The 23879-nt window shown below is 43.8% G+C and overlaps 1 protein-coding gene across 4 annotated transcripts in view; it reads right to left on the bottom strand.

The window, feature by feature from the left end:
* acp2 (acid phosphatase 2, lysosomal) overlaps window positions 1-23879 on the bottom strand; it is a 123215-nt gene that overhangs the window by 12761 nt on the left and 86575 nt on the right. For 2 of the 4 annotated variants that reach the window (XM_043706322.2, XM_087996835.1), the window contains exon 11: window positions 12246-16433. The exons of 1 other annotated variant lie outside the window; for it this stretch is intronic. In XM_043706322.2, coding sequence (XP_043562257.1) covers window positions 16303-16433 — 131 coding nt within the window. In that variant the 3' untranslated portion in view covers window positions 12246-16302. Of the gene's footprint in view, window positions 1-12245; window positions 16434-18958; window positions 19169-23879 lie in introns of those variants that run through there. One more of the 4 variants, XM_043706323.2, reaches the window with a different exon arrangement.

The following is a 23879-nucleotide window of genomic DNA, read 5'->3' as shown; positions in this document are numbered from 1 at the left end:
GAATTTCATGATATTTGCAGTGAATTGGTAAATGATAACTCATTAGACATTTTACTTTATGTCCAGTTCTATCCCTCAGCCATTCCTTCCCCTTCCTCACCACTTGACTGCCAGCCTGCTCGAATCACTATTTCTTTTCTTGACGTTAAAATTATACTGTGTGGAAAATTTCAAAGCAGCTTTAAAGTTCAACTGTCACTTGCTGAAATATTTTCCCATTTTCTTCAATCTCTTAATTGCTCCTTCCTCTAATTCTCCCTCTTGTCCTTTTCCTTAAGAGTCTCTGAGTGAAAGGTTTCTTCAGCTCACTTTGAAAGACAAAGAGGAAACCATGGGCCAGCACAGTGGCTCAGTGGTTATCCCTGCTACCTCACAAGGCCAGGGACCCAGGTTCGAATCTGGCCTCAGGCGACTGTCTGTGTGGAGTTTGCACATTCTCCCCATGCTCCGGTTTCCTCCCACAGTCCAAAGATGTGCAGGTCAGGGTGAATTGGCTGTGCTAAATTGCCCATAGTGTTAAGTCAGAGGGAAATGGGTAGGTTACTCTTTGGAGGGTCGGTGTGGACTGGTTGGGCTGAAGCGGCCTGTTTTCCACACTGTAGGGAATCTAATCTAATCAAAACAAATTAAGGCAGCATATAAAACAAAAAAGTAAACATTTTACAGGCATGTAATGATCCCAGCTTATGGACAAATCAGATCTCTGATTTCAGACTGAAATTAAAAAGCTTTTGTTTCCAAGTTATGGGATTTCCCTCAAGTCCCTTCAAAGATTTCAGCACTACATTGTTTACTTTGTTCACTAGTAAACTTTCAAATGCACAACAATGTGAACACATTCCCATTACTCCCCAGGAAGGCTCTTTCTAACAGTTTTAAAATTAGTCACATGGCTTCAGGAATACAAGTTAATTACTAAACCCATTCAGACATGCAGAAAATCAACAAAAAATCCCAAGAATTGCAGATGCTGGAAATCAAACAAAATCAGGAATTGCTGGAGAAGCTGAGCAGGCCAGGCAGCATCTGTGGAGAGAAAGCAGTGATAATGTTTCTGGTCCAGTGACCCTTCTTCAGAACACTGAGTTCTTCCAACAATTACAGAAAATTCACGTGTCACTAGTTCAAAATTCAAAAATCCAACATAAATGATATTAAAACATATATCAAATCAATACTGATGGGAACAGGAATACAACTGGATAATCCCACAGAAAATGATAGGGATATTTGTACCATTTCTGTATTTCACTGGTATTTTCTAGGGTGATAGAGCAAGGAGTCATGACATTAACATGAACAATGAGATGTATTGACGAAACTGAACAAATGTGGAGGATAAAACCCAGATCCAGATGGATTGCATCCATGGATTTTACAAGTGTAGAGCAGAGGCACTACTGGACAGTATTGAATAATTCATCTGGGAAAAGAATAGTGCCCGAGGACTGAAAAACATGATATAGCCCTTTATTAAAGAAGGAAGAGAGAACATATAGACCTGTCAGTTTAACAATGATGACTGGAAAAAAGAATGGAGTCTTTCCTAAAGGAAAGAAGATGAGAAATCTCAAAACAAGAAGTGTAAGGATGAATAATCAGTGTGGGTTTCAAAAAGGGAAATCAAGCATTCTTTTCAATTTTTTTTTGGGTGAGTGACCAAACATACTTGGATGGTATCTTTGAGGAGAAAGTGAGGACTGCAGATGCTGGAGATCAGAGCTGAAAATGTGTTGCTGGAAAAGCGCAGCAGGTCAGGCAGCATCCAGGGAACAGGAGAATCGACGTTTTGGGCATAAGCCCTTCTTCAGGAATGGGCCATTCCTGAAGAAGGGCTTATGCCCGAAACGTCGATTCTCCTGTTCCCTGGATGCTGCCTGACCTGCTGCGCTTTTCCAGCAACACATTTTCAGCTCATACTTGGATGGTATGCAATAGTAGTAATTTATCTGATTATTGAGGGAGGGAGCCGGAAGTAAGCTATCTCCAGGATCGATTCAATCAAAACAAATATGTGTGATTAGTTTAAAAAAAACCTGATACCAGCCAACGAAAGATGGGCAGCAGGCAGGTGGCAGTTCCAGCTAACTATTGCAATTACAAAATTATAATGACGGGTCACTGAGATTTTTGGAAAATGAGCACTAAAAGACTGAAATACAGGTGGTTCTCCGATAACATGGTAGATGCATTCCTATATGACACAGTGCTGTAGAAATTCGCACAATATAACAAATGGGGCCTATGGAAAAAACAGGGTTCAGGCAAATCACCAAAAATTCCAGTAACAATAGAAACAAAAATAGTAGTTAGCCTAACACAAACAATACCACTGTCTAAGTAAATCTTTATATCATATAGTGTAATGAAATAATTACAGTAAACTTAACAGTTTAGCACTGTAATAACTGACTACATCACATTACCTTTTATGAAGCTCTTCACCAGAAAGTGCATGAACTGACTGATCACGTGATGCTAAAGTGGAAGTCCACTCCTCCACTAGAAACTTGTTTGAACTAAAGTTCCTTCTAAATGTTGTGACAATACTGTGCCTTTAATAAGCTTGGTTTTTTTGGACAGGTCGTAAAATACACAAACTCCAAACAGTCTGAGTTGGATGGGTTTTAGGGCCAGTTTGCTTATAGCTAACATATACTGTCTCAGGCAAAAGGCTTTTGAGTTTAAACAAAAACACTTATACTATGAAAGCAGAGTGGCCAGTGCTCCCAGCTCAGCTTTTCCTCTGGTTTGGTTTGTTTTAGCACAGTAGTGTTTTTTTTGAAGCTGCTGGACCCAAAGAAGCAGGTCCATGCTGGTACTCTCTCTCTGACCTGTCTCCTGTCAAACTGTGTTTGTTTGATTTTACCTTTTGTACCAAAGGGTATTTATGAGATTGTTGCAAGTATTGGAACAGCATCATTAAGTTGGGATGATCTGCTGGGTTTTCAGATAGATTAAGTTATTCTGTTTTCTTTTCTTCATACTTCATTCGGTAATCTTGTAAATAAATTGTTTTATTTAAAACTACTTGGTTTGACCAACTGCATCCCTCCTGGAATATCCATGTTATACCTGCTTAAAACAACTAGCAAAGTTAGGGTCTGGGCCACCTTCTTGAAATGGTTTGAGGGATCTAGCCTGGTCCATAACAATGTAGATTACAATTCCCAGTTTCAGGCTAAGTTTCAAGGCATGCAGAGCTGATTTAGCTGAACACACTGAATTTGCACTTTGCAGACATAGGATCCTGAGGCTGGGTTTTGCTGCTCAAGTAGTGCCGGGGGTGGAATTGCATAATATAAAAAATAAGGTCCACAATTCACTAACTGAATTAGAGCCAAATCATGTGTAATGAATGGGTGTTATACGAGAACTACCTGTACTTATTTACCAGGATTACATATGGTCACATTTTGCCAGTCATTCTACATTTTGAGATCAACTTCCAATGAACTATTTAGCAGGATTATTGCTGAAATAAGACACATTTTGTTGAAGCTTTTTGTCTTGAAATCATCAGGAAATTTTGCAAGAATGCAAATTTAAGGGGAAAATCAACATTTATTCTACACAGCGGTTAGCATTGCTGCCTCACAGCGCCAGGGACCCAGGTTCAATTCCCGCCTCAGGCGACTGTCTGTGTGGAGTTTGCATGTTCCTCCCGTGCCTGTGTGGGTTTCCTCCGGGTGTTCCGGTTTCCTCCCACAGTCCAAAGATGTGCAGGTCAGGTGAATTGGCCATGCTAAATTGCCCGTAGTGATAGGTGAAGGGGTACATGTAGGGGAATGGGTCTGGGTGGGTTGTGCTTCGGCGGGTTGGTGTGGACTTGTTGGGCAGAAGGGCTTGTTTCCACACTGTAGGTAATCTAATCTAATCTAATGAGAGGATAATGCAGATGGATTGGGAAATTAGCTATTTTGCTCTTAATGAATTGTGTAGGAGTGGGCCTTATTTTGCTGCAACCTCAATTTGAAATTTATCTAACCGCTCTTATTTATATAGAATCTCTCTCCAAAATTTATGCTCTGTAACAAAAATCTAAGCGCTTAACCTATTAGTTTAAAATTCATCCACATAAAAGGTAAATACAATATTATAACAAATGTTTTGTCAAGAGAAAGTGAGAATTAAATGAAATGCCACAATCAAAATGGGCTTGTGTAGAAAGATTGTCACGAAACCTCTTACATTTAATTATGACTGTCTGTGATAAAAAGGAATTTTGAGAGGAAATATTTCTTTTATTTCAGGAGAGGTGTGAAAATGGTTTGTTATTATTAGGGAAATTGGAATTTTAAGTAGAGGTAAAATAAACTGTGGTTTTTGTTCAGTGATGGTAACTTGTTTGTAAAGAGGTAAGAAATTCATTAGACTAAAGACAGCAATTCCATGAAATCACATGATGCAAGTGCCTAACAGGATGGCGTTAATTGATCGTGTGCTTACAATACTGCATTTTACGGCATACAGAAAAAAAATGATCAGGCCCACTCATATTTTGAGTTTATTTCAGCAAATTAGGTCTTCAGTTCAAAGAGCAGTTTCATCCCAGCAAATGTTTGATATTTAGAAACTATAGACTTTGGAGAGGTGAGTTTGTAGACCTTCCAAACTGAGAGACGTCTCCTGGCTGTCAGAACAGAAAGAACAATCCAGACCCTTCAAATTGGAAAGAAAACTCGAAACCATCATAACTGGACAGAGTTTCTTACGTAAAAACTAATCATTCCCAGTGAAATAGCACTTGCATCTGTAAAGGATATTGCACATTTAACAAGGTTAAATTTTTCTTTTTGTCTGCTTCATAAAGACATTTCTAAATTGCCTCATGTATATAGATTAGATTAGATTACTTACAGTGTGGAAACAGGCCCTTCTACCCAACAAGTCCACACCGACCCGCCGAAGCGCAACCCACCCATACCCCTACATTTCCCCCTTACCTAACACTACGGGCAATTTAGCTCGGCCAATTCACCTGACCTGCACATTTTTGGACTGTGGGAGGAAACCGGAGCACCCGGAGGAAACCCACGCAGACACAGGGAGAATGTGCAAACTGCATACAGTCAGTCGCCTGAGGCGGGAATTGAACCCAGGTCTCTGGCGCTGTGAGGCAGCAGTGCTAACCACTGTGCCACCCACAAATAATATAGTTGTTTACTTTTTTGAGAAATAATGATATGTGCGATTAAAATCTTTAACTGTGGGTGCAGAAACAGGCCACTTGGAACTTCATGCCTAATCTGTACCTGAACTCTGCTAATTCACCATCACTCTCTTGATAACATCACCCAATAAAGGTCTAGTTGACATATGTATTAACAGCTTTTTTGTGAATTTGTTTGTTAAAGTCACTGAACACAGACACGCAATGTTAAAAACAATACTGTAACGTAACCTGTAAAACTTAAACTTGGGCTCTACCAACCAGGTTTCACTCTGGGTTCTGTCTTCGCTAGTATTACTTTCAGCTGGGGTCATAACAGTAGAACAGCTCTCCAGATGATGGCAGCACCTTATCAAGAACCACTCTAAACACAAAATAAGCAAACCTATGCCTTCCCTTTTTTAACATGCAAAATACAAAGTAAAATTAAAGTTATATGTCATTCTGACACTGCTTATGCAATAGACCCTTCAAAACCAGAATTTCTGTGCCCTAACTGCTCAAAAACCTGTTAATAGAGAACTAGCCTCTTCAGTCACTGATGACCAGGGCCAACCATCTTAGGGAGAAGCCCTCCCCAGAGCTTCACCTGCTATGAACCTGGCTCATTATCCTTTACTGATCGAACGTGAAATCCCCGGTTGGTGATTTTAGAATAAGAAGAGAATGTCCAATAGGCAGTATCTGTCCGACAGACAAATGTCCGCTAACGCTGACCTGGGATCAGACTGAAACCCCTGATTCTGTGTAACACTTTGTGGCTGGCAGAGAGATTGCCCTGACATTGAGAAGAATAAACACCAACAGCGTATGAGATGTATAAATCAGACATTATTAAAAGTTTATCTGTTGACCAGCAGCATAGTGCAATACATCAGATTTCACTGAATTACAACATTAGTGACATTACTACAATTGAATACAAAAATAAAAAAAACATGATACATTGCTTTCGCTTTACCCCTTTCTGAATATTTATCGCTGGCTGAGTTCAGCTGTCACACATTATCTTTGGAGCTGTGCCTCCGATAGGATCAGAAAATGGCACCAGCCAAACCTGTGACAATCTTCAAAGGCATTCAGGAAATGCAATCAAGTTTAAATGATTCAGCAATTGAAAAAGTCCTGATGGTGGCCAATACATAACTGGAATTAATTTCACAATTAATACTTCAATATTTTTGTCAACTTAAAAACAAACCCTGCTCCACAGAAAGCAGCAGGCAGAAAAGTGGCGAGAACAAAAACCTGGAGGGAAAGTTCAAATATCCAAAAGGTATGTCTTAAGAGACATCTTAAATGTATGGAGAGAGGTTGCAAATTTCCAGAGGTTTAGAGAGGAAATCTCAAGAGTTTAGACTAGAACAGTCAACAGTAAGACAAAGGGAGCTGGATAATTTAAGAAAAACCCTTGAGCTGGTAAAATAGTGTTGGGGCTTGTGGGACTGGATGAGATTAGCATGAAATGGGATTTTAGAACATAGAACATTACAGTGCAGTACAGACCCTTCGGACCTCGATGTTGCGTCGACCTGTCATACAAATCTGAAGCCCATCTAACCTACACTATTCCATGTACGTCCATATGCTTGTCCAATGACGACTCAAAGTTGGCAAATCTACTACCGTTGCAGGCAAAGCATTCCATACCCTTACTACTCTCTGAGTAAAGAAACTACCTCTGACATCTGTCCTATATCTATCACCCCTCAATTTAAAGCTATGCCCCCTCGTGCTCGCTGTCACCATACTTGGAAAAAGGCTCTCCCTGTCCACCCTATGTAATCCTCTGATTATCTTATATGTCTCTACCTCTCAACCTTCTTCTCTCCAACGAAAACAGCCTCAAGTCCCTCAGCCTTTCCTCGTAAGACCTCCCTCCATACCAGGCAATATCCTAGTAAATCTCCTCTGCACCCTTTCCAAAGCTTCCACATCCTTCTTATAATGCGGTGACCAGAAACGTACACAATACTTCAAGTGCAGCCGCACCAGAGTTTTGTACAGCTGCAGCATAACCTCATGGTTCCGGAACTCGATCCCTCCTCTATTAATAAAAGCTAAAACACTGTATGCCTTTTTAACAACCCTGTCAACCTGGGTGGCAACTTTCAAGGATCTGTGTACCTGGACACCGAGATCTCTCTGCTCATCTACACTACCAAGAATTAGCCCAGTATTTTGCATTCCGGTTACTCCGACCAAAGTGAATTACCTCACACTTGTCCGCATTAAACTCCATTTGCCACCTCTCAGCCCAGCTTTGCAGCTTATCTAGGTCTCTCTGTAACCTACAACATCCTTCATCACTATCCACAACTCCACCGACCTTAGTGTCATCTGCAAATTTACTAACCCACCCTTCTACGCCCTCATCGTTTATAAAAATGACGAACAGCAGTGGACCCAACACCGACCCTTGTGGTACACCACTGGTAGCTGGACTCCAGGATGAACATTTCCCATCAACCACCACCTTCTTTCAGCAAGCCAATTACTGATCCAAACTGCTATATCTCCCGCAATCCCATTCCTCCGCATTTTGTACATTAGCCTACTGTGGGGAACCTTATCAAACGACTTGCTGAAATCCATATACACCACATCAACCGGTTTACTCTCATCTACCTGTTTGGTCACCTTCTCAAAGAACTCAATAAGGTTTGTGAGGCATGACCTACCCTTTACAAAACCGTGGTGACTATCCCTAATCAACTTATTCTTTTCCAGATGATTATAAATCCTATCTCTTATAACCTTTTCCAACACTTTACCAACAACTGAAGTAAGGCTCACTGGCCTATAATTACTAGGGTTGTCTCTACTCCCCTTCTTGAACAGGGGAACCACATTTGCTATCCTCCAGTCTTCTGGCACTATTCCTGTAGACAATGACGATTTAAAGATCAATGCCAAAGGCTCGGCAATCTCCTCCCTGGCTTCCCAGAGGATCCTAGGATAAATCCCATCCGGCCCAGGGGACTTATCTATTTTCACACTCTGCAGGATTTCTAATACCTCTTCCTTGTGATCCTCAATCACACCTAGTCTAGTAGCCTGTATCTCGGTATTCTCGACAATATTGTCATTTTCTAAAGTGAATACTATTGAAAAGTATTCATTAAGTGCTTCCCCTATCTCCTCTGACTCCACACACAACTTCCCACTACTATCCTTGATTGGCCCTAATCTTACTCTCGTCATTCTTTTATTCCTTAAATACCTATACAAAGCCTTAGGGTTTACGCTGATCCGATAACACAAGGACGCAAATTTTTTTGATAGCGATTTTGCTGGACTGGGAGCATAGGATGGGTGTGAGCTGGAACAGCAGATCTAGATGAGCTGAAACCTGTGATGCACTTGAATAGTCAAGCCAGCAAAGATTTTTGGTGAAGGTTTCAAAAGCAGTTGGCTAGATATGACTGGATAGGTGTGAATAGAATCAGGCAAGTGTATCCATCCATGGGGTGAGAGAGTACGAGTGAAAATGTGGTCAATTTATGAAAGGCTGCTGAGAAGGATGGCGAAGTATAGTTTACCTTGGTCAGTCACAGAGCATGTAATTTCTGACTTAGGACTCTTTCTTGCTGTGACACAGTGTAAAGCCAGTGGATAGGTTCAACTATGGAGTTAAAGATGGGACGTGACAGCACATTCAAGGAGGAACATAGAAGAATACAGCGCAGTACAGGCCCTTCGGCCCTCGATGTTGCGCCGATCCAAGCTCACCTAACCTACACTAGCCCACTATCCTCCATATGCCTATCCAATGCCCGCTTAAATGCCCATAATGAGGGAGAGTCCACCACTGCTACTGGCAGGGCATTCCATGAACTCACGACTCGCTGAGTAAAGAACCTACCCCTAACCCCCCTTAATTTAAAGCTATGCCCTCTTGTAATAGCTGACTCCATACGTGGAAAAAGATTCTCACTGTCGACCCTATCTAAACCCCTAATCATCTTGTACACCTCTATCAAGTCACCCCTAAACCTTGTTTTCTCCAATGAAAACAACCCCAAGTGCCTCAGCCTTTCCTCATACGATCTTTCTACCATACCAGGCAACATCCTGGTAAACCTCCTCTGCACCCGTTCCACTGCCTCCACATCCTTCCTATAGTATGGCGACCAAAACTGCACACAATACTCCAGATGCAGCCGCACCAGAGTCTTATACAACTGCAACATGACCTCAGGACTCCGGAACTTAATTCCTCTACCAATAAAAGCCAGTATGCCATATGCCTTCTTCACCGCACTATTTACCTGGGTGGCAACTTTCAAAGATCTGTGTACATGGACACCAAGATCCCTCTGCTCATCCACACTACCAAGTATCCGACCATTAGCCCAGTACCCCATCTTTTTGTTACTCTTACCAAAGTGAATCACCTCACACTTAGCTACATTGAACTCCATTTGCCACCTTTCTGCCCAGTTCTGCAGCTTATCTATATCCCGCTGTAACCTGCCACATCCTTCTTCACTGTCTACAACTCCTCCGACTTTCGTATCATCCGCAAACTTGCTCACCCAACCTTCTAACCCCTCCTCCAGGTCATTTATAAAAATGACAAACAGCAATGGTCCCAAAACAGATCCTTGCGGAACACCGCTAGTGACGGCACTCCAAGATGAACCTTTGCCATCAACTACTACCCTCTGTCTTCTTCCAGCCAGCCAACTCCTAATCCAAACCTCCAACTCACCCTCAATGCCATACCTCCGTATTTTTTGCAGTAGTCTACCATGGGGAACCTTATCAAACGCCTTACTAAAATCCATATACACCACATCTACCGCTTTCCCCTCGTCCACCTCCTTACTCACCTTCTCAAAGAATTCAATAAGGTTTGTGAGGCACGACCTGCCCTTCACAAAACCATGCTGACTATCCTTGATCACATTATTCCTATCCAGATGTTCATAAATCCTATCCCTTACAATTCTCTCTAAGATTTTGCACCCAACAGAAGTGAGACTCACCGGCCTATAGTTACTAGGGTTATCCCTACTCCCCTTTTTGAACAAGGGAACCACATTTGCTAGCCTCCAATCTTCTGGCACTACTCCTGTAGACAACGAGGACATAAAAATCAAGGCCATTGGCTCTGCAATCTCCTCCCTTGCTTACCAGAGAATCCTAGGATAAATGCCATCAGGCCCAGGGGACTTATCTATTTTCACCCTTTCCAGAATTTCCAACACCTCTTCTCTTCATACCTCAAAGCCATCCATTCTACTTAATTGTGACTCAGTATTCACATTGACAACAATGTCCTGTTCCTGATTGAATACTGACGAAAAGTATTCATTCAGTGTCTCCCCAATCTCTTCAGCCTCTACACGCAACTTCCCACTACTATCCTTGACTGGACCTATTCCTACCCTAGTCATTCTTTTATTCCTGACATACCTATAGAAAGCCTTAGGGTTTTCCCTAATCCTACCAACTAAGGACCTTTCATGTCCCCTCCTTGTTGCTCTTAGCTCTCTCTTCAGGTCCTTCCTAGCTACCTTATAACTCTCAATCGCCCCAATTGAACCTTCACGCCTCATCTTTACATAGGCCGCTCTCTTCCATTTAACAAGGGATTCCAATTCCTTATTAAACCACGGCTCCCTCACATGACCCTTTCCTCCCTGCCTGACGGGTACATACTTATCAAGGACACTCAATAGTTGCTCCTTGAACAACTATTACAAATGGTAAATTACAAATGGGAACGATTTGTGCGATTAAAATCTTTAACTGTTGGTGCAGAAACAGGCCACTTGGAACTTCATGGCTAATCTATACCTGAACTCTGCTGACTCGCCATTACCCCCTTGATAACATCAACCAATAAAGATCTATTGATTACAGTTCTGAAAGGTCTAATTGACATATGCATCAACAGCTGTTTGGGGGGAGAGTTACTCCTCTCCCTGAGTAAATGTACTTCACGGTGGAAAGCTTAGCTTTAATTTTAAGATTCTGTCAGTTGTTCTGAACTCACTGACAAGAGGTAATAATTTCTCTGTATGTAATGAAGGAGGGCAAACGGAATATTGACCTTTATTTCAAAGAGAATGAAGTACAAAAATAGGGAGGTTTAGCTAAAACTATACAAGGTATGAGTCAGACCACAGCTGGTCTGACCAGAGAATAGTAAACAGTTTTGGTCCCCTTATCTAAAAAGAGATATATCGGCAATGGAGGCATTCCAGAGAAGGCTCAGTTGGTGGATACTGAAAATGGAGGGACTTTATGAGGAGACATTGAGTAAGTTGGGCCTGTGCATGTTGAAATTTAGAAGAATGACCTTATTGAAACATAAGATGCTCAGGGGAGGTGGCAAGGTAGGTGCGGATTTTCTTTTTCTCTTGTGGAAGATTTTCAGCAGAAAGGGGTCACACATTAAAGATAAGGAGGGATTTCTTTCCTCAAAAGAATCTGAGGAATTCTTTACCACAGACAGCTGTGAAGTTGGATTGTTAAGTATATTCACAGTTGAGATAGACTTTTCATCAGTAAAGGAATCAAGGTGAGAGGAAAAGGCAGGAAAGTGGATTTGAGAATTATCAGATGATCTAGATTAGATTAGATTAGATTACTTACAGTGTGGAAACAGGCCCTTCGGCCCAACAAGTCCACACCAACCCGCCGAAGCGCAACCCACCCATACCCCTGCATTTACCCCTTACCTAACACTATGGGCAATTTAGCATGGCCAATTCACCTGACCTGCACATCTTTGGACTGTGGGAGGAAACCGGAGCACCCGGAGGAAACCCACGCAGACACGGGGAGAACGTGCAAACTCCACACAGTCAGTCGCCTGAGGTGGGAATTGAACCCGGGTCTCTGGCGCTGTGAGGCAGCAGTGCTAACCACTGTGCCACCGTGCCGCCCACAGGGTTGTGGTTCTGTTCGCCGAGCTGGGAATTTGTGTTGCAGACGTTTCGTCCCCTGTCTAGGTGACATCCTCAGTGCTTGGGAGCCTCCTGAGAAGCGCTTCTGTGATGTTTTCTCCGGCATTTATAGTGGTTTGTCTCTGCCGCTTCCGGTTGTCAGTTCCAGCTGTCCGCTGCAGTGGCTCTAGGGAATTCCTAGAGGCATAGCATTCATCCACAGATTCAATCAATAAGCACATCGACCTGGACCCAATATACCGGCCACTGCAGCGGACAGCTGGAACTGACAACCGGAAGCAGCAGGTACAAATCACTATAAATGCCGGAGGAAACATCACAGAAGCGCTTCACAGGAGGCTCCCAAGCACTGAGGATGTCACCTAGACAGGGGACGAAATGTCTGCAACACCAACTCCCAGCTCGGCGAACAGAACCACAACAACGAGCACCCGAGCTACAAATCTTCTCCCAAACTTTGATTATCAGATGATCTCACTGAACGGCAGTGTAGACTCATTAAGCTAAATGTCCTAGTTCTCCTCTGCATCTTATGGTCTTATTGAGATCCTATTTATTAATGTAGTTATTAAGATAATATTTTTAATGGATCAACTACTCTTTGTTAATAAATCAGCTAGTGTTATGACATGGAACATGATTGATAACAACAATGTGGCCTTTTACAACATCTGACTGAGACACAGTGGCAAGAATACAACTACAGAAAGGTGACAGCAGAGAAACTAAAATAAACAATGTACTGTTAATACTGGAGTACTAGTTCTGAGATGGAACAGTGACAGAGCACCAAGCACTCAGGCACACTGTATGGAGCAGATTAATCCACTGGCCAACCAGGAACAGCTGACAGACTAGCTAGGAGGAAAAAGGAAGCATGTATGAAGTCGAGGCGACTGAAGACAGACGAAGCTTTGGAAGAATACTGGGAACGTAGGACCAATCTGAATTAAGAGGGCTAAAAGGGGTCATGAAATATCTTTATCAAACAGGGTTAAGGAAAATCCCAAAGCCTTTTATTCATATATAAGGAGCAAGAAGGTAACTACGGAAAAGGTTGGCCCACTCAAGGACAGAGGAGGGAGGTTATGCGTAGAGTCAGAGAAAACGGGTGAGATTCTTAATGAATACTTTGCATTGGTATTCACTGAGGAGAAGGATATGACAGATGTTGAGGTTAGGGAGAGATGTTTGATTACTCTCGGTCAAGTCGGCCTAAGGAGGGAGGAAGTGTTGGGCGTTCTAAAAGCCATTAAGTTGGACAAGTCCCATTCAGATGGGATCTATCCCAGGTTACTGAGGGAAATGAGAGAGGAAATAGCTGGAGCCTAAACAGATATCTTTGTGGCATCCTTGAACACAGTGAGGTCCCAGAGGACTGGAGAATTACTAATGTTGTCCCCTTGCTTAAGAAAGTTAGTAGGGATAATCCAGATAATTACAGACCTGTGAATCTGACATCAGTGGTATCAAAGCTGCTAGAGAAAACATGGAGGGATAGGGTCTATTTACATTTGGAATAAAATGGGTTTATCACTGATAAGCAGTGTGGTTTTGTGCAGGGAAGGTCATGTCTTACCAACTTAATAGAATTCTTTGAGGAAGTGACCAAGTTGATTGATGAAGGAAGGGCTGTAGATGTGATATACATGGAATTCAGTAAGGCGTTTGATAAGGTTCCCCATAGTAGGCTGATGGAGAAAGTGAAGTTACATGGAGTCCAGGGTGTACTAGCTAGATGGATAAAGAACTGGCTGGACAACAAGAGACAGAGAGTAGTAATGGAAGGGAGTTTCTCAAAATGGAGAACTGTGACCAGTGGTATTCCTCAGGGATCCGTGTTGGGACCGCTATTGTTTGTGATATACATAAAAGATCTGGAGGAAGGTATAGGTGGTCTGATTAGCAAGTTTGCAGATGACACTAAGATTAGTGGAGTAGCGGATAGTGAAGGGAACTATCAGAGAATACAGCAGAATATAGATAGATTGGAGTTGGGCGGAGAAATGGCAGATGGAGTTCAATCAGGGAAAATGTGAGGTGATGCATTTTGGAAAATCCAATTCCAGAGCGAACTGTACAGTAAATGGAAAAGCCCTGGGGAACATTGATGTACAGAGGGATCTGGGTGTTCAGGTCCATTGTTCCCTGAAGGTGGCAACGCAGGTCAGTAGAGTGGTCAATAAGGCACATGGCATGCTTTCCTTCATCTGACGGGGTATTGAGTACAAGAGTTGGCAAGTCATGTTACAGTTGTATAGGACTTTGGTTCAGCTACATTTGGAATACTACGTACAGTCCTGGTCACCACATTACCAAAAGGATGTGAATACTTTGGACAGGGAGCAGAGGAGGCTCACCAGGATGTTGCCTGGTATGGAGGGCGCGAGCTATGAAGAGAGGTTGAGTAGATTAGCATTATTTTCATTAGAAAGATGGAGGTTGAGGGGGGACATGATTGAGGTTTAGAAAATCATGCAAGGTATAGACAGGGTGGATAGCAGGAAGCTTTTTCCCCAGAATGGGGAATTACTAGGGGTCACGAGTTCAATGTGAGAGGGGAAAAGTTTAGGGGAGATATGCGTGGAAAGTTCTTTACTCGAGGGGTGTGGGTGCCTGGAACGCGTTACTAGTGGAGACGGACACGATAGTGTCATTTAAGATGTATCTAGACAGATAAATGAATGGGCAGGGAGCAAAAGGATATAGACCCTGAGAAAATAGGCATCAGGTTTAGATCGAGGATCTGGATCAGCGCAGCTCGGAAGGTTGAAGGGCCTGTTCCTGTGCTGTCATTTTCTTTGTTCTTTGAGTGCTGAACAAGACAGTCCTGAGTTCTGACTTCAGTTCGAGGGTATTGCATTGCATTGCCACACTGCTGCAATCTGACAGTGACAGTGTCATTCCAACATGCTCCTCTCATATAACGTAAGGTAGGATTCCAGCAGAGGCTGGTGTCCCACAAGGTTGTGCATAGTGGAAACAGGGCTAGTCATTGGTGTCAGGGCAGGCTCTTCCCAAGTGACCAAGAGTCCTCAAAGATACTGAAATAAAATGGCACGAAGGGAGAAGTACAGAAAACAACTGCTAATACTGTAGTTTGATAAAAATATTCATGTTATGGGATCATAAGCAAGGAGCTAATCTTTTTCAGCTCAGTTTTTGCTTACTGCTCAAACACGTTTTCCCAATATATTGTCAGTTTCCTTGTTTTGCAAAATTAAAATTATGGCCATTGTTAATTGTGTCAAGTCAAGCTACAATCTGTTAGCAATGGTCATGTACAAACAACCCTTCACTGCAGCCGCCTCAGAGGCTTGTGAGGAGTACTTTTGAGATCCACAGTGAAGCTCACTGAACACTGCAGGTCTAATAATCGCCACTTACACAGCACATAGCACATCCAAAGTTAAAGTCCAACTCCAGTGTCCTGAGGGAGATCTCAGCCAGAGGAAGTTTTACAAGGAGGGATCAAATATTAGTCCAAGTGATGCTTTTTCAGGAGGAGACGTTTAGAAGGAAATTTCAAAACGTGGAGTCTTGGTGTTTGAAAGCATGACCCCCAACTGGGAAGATACTCAAAGGGACAAAGTTAAGAAATGGAGAGTTGAGATTTTTGGGGGCTATTGAGCTTGAGAAAGTTACACACATAGGAAGGGGAAAGATGCCATTAAGTGGTTCATACAAAGGGATGAGAAACTGTAAATTCAAGGCATTAGTGGACCCTAGTGTCACACAGAAGTGCATCAACATAGATGGAGCTGGTAGTGTTAAAGGCATTAGGTGAGGGGATATTGCAACCAAAAAAACTAAGACAAAGGCAGAGAAAGACCATGTTAGAGAGGTGAAAATAGGCAATCTTTATGGCAGAGAGGACAGAAGGTATGAAAGTAACATCCTGTGGCAGCCAGTGCCACATAAGGCTCCCCACTCAAAGCGTGGGGGTGGGCGAGAGGGTCAGCAACAAAGAGTGAAGCAGGTGGGGGATGGCATTGGAGTCAAGGGTAGGGTTGGTCCAATCACCGATTACAAAAATAAGGAATATACCCCACAACCTCAATGATAATAATACAACAAAACAAATTTCTTAGCTAAGTACAAAACACTCAATTTCCAGTCAGTAATTAGAAGTCTGATAATTTGGCAAGGAAGTGGTTAAATCAGTCAATCTTCCTCCAAGCTGGGGTGTGGCAGCAATGCCATTGACTGTCAGGCCAGCTCCTCGCTATTGGAAGGAACTCTGTGATGGTGAGTCTTCCGCTTCCAGAAGCAGTACAGGGCAATCAGCATCAAGATCAGCAATAGCAGGCAGACGGACAATACTGCAATCACAATCCTCTCTGCAAAACAGACAGACCATAAGGGAGGTTTTTAAACATTCAGAACCACCTCAACATTTCAGAGAGTCATCATTGTCTTTCAGACGCCGGCTGACCTCCCTAGTTAGTGTAAAAGAGCCCCTGGCCCTATTGGACATCCAACAGCACATTTTCATACAGAGGGTGGTACGTGTATGGAATGAACTAGCAGAGGAAGTGGTGGAGGCTGGTACGATTGCAACATTTAAAAGGCAGGAAGGGTTTTGAGGGACATGGGCCGAGTACTGGCAGGTGAGTCTAGATTGGGTTGGGATATCTGGTCGGCATGGACCGAAGGGTCTGTTTCCATGCTGTACATCTCTATGACTCTATGACTCAACTGGAGGGATCAGTCCAGCTGGCAGCATGGCCAATATCCTTCATCCGAGTCCCTGAAGCAGCATATCACATCATCATTGTTGGGATCTTGTACTAATTGAGATAAAGTGAGGGCTGCAGATGCTGGAGATCAGAGCTGAAAATGTGTTGCTGGAAAAGCGCAGCAGGTCAGGCAGCGTCCAAGGAACAGGAGAATCGACGTTTCGGGCATAAGCCCTTCTTCAGGAATTGCTTATGCCCGAAACGTCGATTCTCCTGTTCCTTGGATGCTGCCTGACCTGCTGCGCTTTTCCAGCAACACATTTTCAGCTCATCTTGTACTAATTGACAGCTGCAGCTGACAACTGTGACTGGATTGCAAAGCAGTATTTAAACCACTGTGGCAGGGTGTTGGGAACCAGAAGGGTAGGGCAATGATGCAGAAATTGAGGGGGAAGTAGAAACCAAGGCAAACATGACGAAGAATAGGGGAAAGTGAGGCCTCCCTGAAGAAGGGCTCATGCCCGAAACATCGATTCTCCTGCTCCTCGGATGCTGCCTGATCTGATGTGTTTTTCCAGCACCACACTCTCGATGAAGAATAGGCAGAGAAACACTGCTGAAAAGAGCAGGGGAGATGGTCTGAAATGCACATGTTTCAATGTGAGAAGTTTAATAGCCAAGGTAGATGAACTCAGAGTTTTGGTTCGTGCTTGGAACTACTTGGACACTATTGCGATTTCGGAGACTTGGCTGAAAGAGGGACAGGAGTGGCAGCTGAACGCCCCAGGATTCAGATGTTTCAGGTGTGATACAAAGGGAGGTAAAAGGGATGGGGGGGAAGTTGCATTATTGGTAAAGGAGTATCTCATAGCTGTACTGGGGGAGGATACATCAGAGGATTCATGCAGTGAGGCAATATAGGTAGAACTCAGGAATAGGTGAAACCACACTGCTAAGGGTATACTACAGGCCTGCCAACAGCCAGCAGGAGAGATAGGACAGAATATGTAGACAGATTTTGGAAAGATGCAAAAACAGCAAGGTTGTTGTGGTGGGGGATTTTAACTTCCCCTATATTGACTGGGACTCACTTGGTGCTAGGATCTTGGATGGGGCAAAACTTGTCGAAGAGTGTGTTGTTGGAAAAGCTTAATTATAAGCCTTAGTAGTGGAGGGAAAGGTGGGGAATGGTGCCTGTATAGTTGGTGAAGACGGACTGTTCCACGTACCCGACGAAGAGACAGGCATAGCTGGGGCCCACTGCCATCTTGACCTGACCTACCTGCCCATCTCCCTTCCCACCTATCCACTCCACCCGCCCCTCCAATCTATCACCTTCATCTCCACCTCCATCTACCTATTGTATTCTCAGCTATCTTACCCCTCCCAGCCCAACCCCCTTCCCATTTATCTCTCAGCCCCCTTGGGCCACCCCTTCATTCCTTATTGACCGAAGCATCGATTTTCCGGCTCCTCTGATGCTGCCCGACCTGCTGTGCTTTTCCAGCACCACACTCTTCGACTCCGATCTCCAGCATCTACAGTCCTTCCTCACAGGATGTAAACAGTTCCACCAGGGAAGAAGTTATTCTGGACTGATAATGTGTTGCTGGAAAAGATGCGGTGGAGGGCATCGTCGATCACGTCTGGGGGGAAATTGCGGTCTTTGAAGAAAGAGGCCATCTGGGTTGTACGGCATTGGAACTGGTCCTCCTGGGAGCAGATGCGGCGGTGATGAAGGAATTGGGAATATGGGACGGCATTTTTTTACAGGGGGCAGGATGGGAGGAGGTGTAGTCTAGGTCGCTGTGGGAGTCGATTGGTTTATAGTAAATGTCCATGTTGATGCGGTCGCCCGAGATAGAAATGGAAAGGTCTAGGAAGGGGAGGGAGGAGTCTGAGACGGTCCAGGTAAATTTGAGGTCGGGGTGGACTGGAGTCAGGCAATCATGCCCAGTGATGCCCAAATCCTTTGAAAAGACTTAGTAACAGGGTAGTTCAACAAGGTTGGGCCTGATCTAAGTTTTAGGTTGTGATTGGTCAGCCGTGTGATAATTCACATTGAGTCAGACACAAACCCTTTGATTATGAGATACAGGGACTGATGAAAATTAACACCGTTATCACTCATTTCACTGATCAATTGATTCAGACTTTAGACCACAAATGTAACAGGCAGTTTAATGAAGATATGGAGAGTACTAACAAATTGTTGTTGTGGTTCTGTTCGCCGAGCTGGGAATTTGTGTTGCAGATGTTTCGTCCCCTGTCTGGGTGACATCCTCAGTGCTTGGGAGCCTCCTGTGAAGCGCTTCTGTGATCTTTCCTCCGGCACTAACAAATTTTAAGGAACCCTCTAAATAAAGCTATGGAATTTTATGTCCATTCACCCTCTGCTGTATAGAACAAATGAACGAAGAGGGTGTGTTAAAGTAACTAAAAGCGAAGTCATTCATATTTATTGCAGGCCAGTGAAAGTGTCAATTATTCAGATCTTTTAAAATATCATTAGCAGGACGTTCAAGCACTTGAAGCTTCTCTATTATAGTTGATTAGTAAAGTGATCAGAAGTTACGGCGAGAAGGCAGAATGGGGAGATTCACATCAATCATGATCAAAAGCAGGGCAGATTTGATGGGTCAAATGGCCTAATTCTGTTCTTGTAGTTTATGGTTTTATCTTGCGTAAATAATTATTTACAGTCACAATTGTCAACCCTGCATATTTATCCTGGGCACAGCTTTTTAATCCCTGAATGGATGTCTGAGCATTCAGTAATTTAGATGGTAGCAGAGAAGTGTGATCTGCAGTCATGGCAAGCTCACACGAGGGAAAGCTGCACAAGCTGTGGTTAGCACTGCTGCCTCTCAGCGCCAGGGACCCAGGTTCGATTGCAGCCTCGGGCGACTATCTGTGTGGAGTATGCACATCCTCTCCGTGTCTGCATGGGTTTCCTCCCACAATCCAAAGATGTGCTGGTTAGGTGAATTGGCCATGCTAAAATTGCCCAGAATGCTCGGAGATGTGTTGGCTACTTGCAGTAGTCAGGGTAAAAGTAGAGTAGTGGGGAATGGGTTTGGGTGGGATACTGTTCGGAGGGTCGGTGTAGACTTATTGGGCTGAAGGGCCTGTTTCCACACTGTTGGGATTCTAGAAAATTTCTCTGTTTAAAAAAAAGCTGTGCCATGACTTGCAAAAATCTTCGACAGAGTGACATGTAGTTAATGGGTATGGCCAGGGTAGACTGTGCTTCCTGAAGAAGGGCTAATGCCCGAAACGTCGATTCTCCTGTTCCCTAGATGCTGCCTGACCTGCTGCGCTTCTCCAGCAACACATTTCCATCATAGACATTGCTCATGCCACTGGTTTCGCAATCCAGAGGGCTAGGCTAATGTTTTGGGACATGGGTCAAACCACACCAGGGCAGCTGGTAGAATTTAAGTTCAGTTAATAAATCTGGAACTAAAAATCAGTCTCCATGATGGTGACCACAAAACTATCACTAATTGTGGTAAAAACCCATCTGCTTCACTAATATCTCACAGGGAGGGAAGTTTGCTATCTTTACCCCGCCCGGCCTACATGTTACTTCAAGGTCTCAGGAAGCCACTTAGTTAAGGGGTAGTGAGAGTTGGGTAACAAAACTGGCCTTGCTAGCAACACGCACACCTCATGAAGTATTTTTTTTTAAAAGAAAGCCCACAACATACCACTTGCTGCATTGGGAAGTGTGGGAAAAAATTTGCTAACCCACGATAGGCCCACAAAAACAAATTGGAGAAATTGTACCAGGGCACCCAGAATTCCCGAGCAGCTCATGAACCGGGTCAGACGGCACGCAGACAATGGAATACGCTTTCAAGCTCCCATGGACATGACAGAGGCTTAAAGCCCTCAGGGCAGTTTCACAACCCAGCAACACCAAAGCCACACAAAGAGTAGGACAGACAGACAGGCACCACAGGACAATGGAAACACCTCTCCACTCCAGAAAAGACTTTAACACCTACCTGTGAAGATGAATGAAACCATGATACTGTCAGGATGTTGCATTGTGTGAAGGAACAGGACATTCATCTGATAACTGTTTTTGAATTAGCACCCTTGCAACTAAATTACTCCATTTTCAGAAACATTGTATTTTCCCATTTCTTAACCAGTGTCATTGTGCAGCATTACTATAAAACTGGTCTCATCCTCAGCTCTGGAAGGAGAAATCAAATTCTCTGTGCAGACTGTCAGTTCTGTGTCAGCTAGTCTGTTTTCTCCTCCAGCGATATCGCTTGCAATAAACGGTTTGTCAATTTCACTTCGAGCTCTGTTTGGTGATGGCTAAGCTACTGGGAAAATTTCTCCGACAGGAAGGATATCAGAAAATGTCAGTGTCAAAGAGCACAGAGAGGTCTGAAACAACTGTGGGCGGCGGCACACAGCGCCTGAGACCCGGGTTCAATTCCCGCCTCAGGTGACTCTCTGTGTGGAGTTTGCACATTCTCCCTGTGTCTGCGTGGGTTTCCTCCGGGTGCTCCGGTTTCCTCCCACAGTCCAAAAGATGTGCAGGTCAGGTGAATTGGCCACGCTAAATTGCCTGTAGTGTTAGGTAAGGGGTAAATGTAGGGGTATGGGTGGGTTGCGCTTCGGCGGGGCGGTGTGAACTTGTTGGGCTGAAGGGCCTGTTTCCATACTGTAAGTAATCTAATCTAATCTAATCAAAAAAAAACTTGGCTGACAGATTTTGTGCAGTGTTTGTGGAATAAGTGGCTCCGTGACACCTGAGTCATGATGGCTGTTTTCTCAGGCTCCACTGCAACTTTCAATCGGAATCCAAATTACTGTGGGCTGATGTTGCACAAAGAGAGTGAGATGCCATCAGCACTGAAGGATGTTGTAGGACGTAACCTAACACATCAGACACTGTGGTAATACACCACATTTGTGTACAATTTGGGATTCCATCTTTAAATTTGTATAAAAATAATTAGTTGTGGAATGTTCTGATGGCTTCAATTTTTAAGTTATTTTTTGATCATAGCTGTGAGGGCTCTGATACTAAGTGACAGACAGGCAGAAGGTTCTGTGAATGGGTAGTTGGAGCTGTCCTTATCTAGTGTTGCACCTTGATGGTGATGTTCTTTCAGGATAAAGTAGTTGGAGACAAGCTGCCTCCTCCTCTTTACCCTCAGCTGCTCGTCTTCTGGCTGTGGCCTGATGGATGTACTCGGATGATGGTGGAGTGAAGTAGTATGGGGTGGACCATGACAAATCCTTAAAGATACCTTGCTGACATTGAAGGGATCCTCAGGAGTAACTGAGGGAGCAGACCGAACACCTTGCTCTGTCACATTTTAATGTGGCTGCATGGGTTTTATTGTATGCATAATCTTTACACGAGAGGTTTGTGGACTGGGGTCAGCCAATTGGCTCGAAGAAGCTGCACTTGACTTGCTGTAGCTTGGACAGTGAGCAGCACAGAATGAAGGTACCGGGAAGGGACATAAAGCAAGGTTTACATTTCTATCGCTCTCTGGACAACTAATAGCCATGCTTAGGTGTGGAAACACAGAATCCAGTCTGTGAATAGCAAACACAGTCATTCGCTCATAACCAGATATTCTGGTTTTAGGATGGTGAACGAGGGTGAAGTGTCCCACCAGGGGCTGTCTAACTTGATTAACATTTTGGTTAAATAGTAAACACCAGGGTAACTCTGCTGATCATTTTTGCAACCCTGCTGTGAGAAATTTTACATGGATCCAAACACGCTCAGTAGCTCAGACACTACGAAACCCAGTTGACGCTGCACTGGATTGTTAGCCTTGAGCTTCAGAATCAAACCCTGCAATGAATCCAAAATCTTGTAACTCAGCATAGAGGTGAGACAGCTACCAAATGAGCCATGAATGGCTTGTTACTGTGTTAACACTCACTGTGTTATCATCCCAGCACTGGACATTGATGGAAATTCCTTACATTAGGAAATAAGGCACAACTGATTCACAACACTTGCAAAAAAGTGAGGATTGAGTTATTGGTGGTACCCGACAGAATGGGGAATGCTGTAAGCTCAGTTAAGCCATGTGCTCGCTCTGACTGCTTCTATCTGGTAAGAGAATCAAAAGTGGTTATCCGGCTGGAGATGGAGAGTGTCAGAGACCTCCCTTACACAACGTTTGACATTAAACCAGCAGATGTTGGAAATTAACCCCAGATTAGCCTGGGAGGAACCAGAAGAATTTACAGCCTCTGTAACCGTTGTTCCTTGCCCTGTGAATTTCAGCAGAAACACAGATGCCTCAAACAGTGTTCCACACTGAAGCACAGGTTAGAGAATTGCTCCATAATCTCTCAGTCTGGGTGTGGTTTCCTGCTGAGACCTTTTCTCCCTTGCCTGCTCGCACTTTCTGGCAGCTTGGACTGCTCTGTGTGTTGTATTCTCTCATCCTCCCAGTCCAAGATAAATATCTGGTAATGGACACACTCCAGGGAGAACTGGTTTATGCAGGATACCCAAAGCCAGCTAAAACACCTTGACAGATTGTGAGCACAAGCTGGTGTGCGAGTGCGAGTCCATGTGTGAGAACAAGCATGAGGGCTAAGCAAGAGTGTACGCGCGAGTGGGTACACCAGTGCAGGCAGGGGGAAGGTATGCATGCGCAAGAGTGCAATGAGTGAGAATTGTGAGTTAGAACCCTCACTGATTTTTCATTATTTTATCTTCTCATTTTGGTTTGGGGTCAGTTTTGAAGATCATTGAGTATTTTAACTTTTCTGTGTCGCAAATACAGTGATAGGGAATCTGATTTTGGTTCGGTCGCCTGGTCTCCATGTTATAAGAATTTTTGTGAAAGACTGTGGATGTCAATGTGCCACTGCCCCTCGAAACAGGGATGAAACCTGCTCATGTTAAGCGCCTGCAAACGGGGTGATGTGGAAAGGTGGTTACACTGCAGTAAAGATTAGATTAGATTACTTACAGTGTGGAAACAGGCCCTTCGGCCCAACAAGTCCACACCGACCCGCCGAAGCGCAACCCACCCATTCCCCTACATTTACCCCTTTACCTAACACTAAGGGCAATTTAGCATGGCCAATTCACCTGACCTGCAC

This window comes from Chiloscyllium plagiosum, unplaced genomic scaffold, assembly GCF_037043375.1.
Source record: "Chiloscyllium plagiosum isolate Xiang-an unplaced genomic scaffold, Cpla_swu_hap1 HiC_scaffold_18, whole genome shotgun sequence".
In the NCBI taxonomy this organism is placed as follows: domain Eukaryota; kingdom Metazoa; phylum Chordata; class Chondrichthyes; order Orectolobiformes; family Hemiscylliidae; genus Chiloscyllium; species Chiloscyllium plagiosum.
Note: the sequence above shows the minus strand (reverse complement) of the source record. Positions and strands in the feature narration are given on the sequence as shown.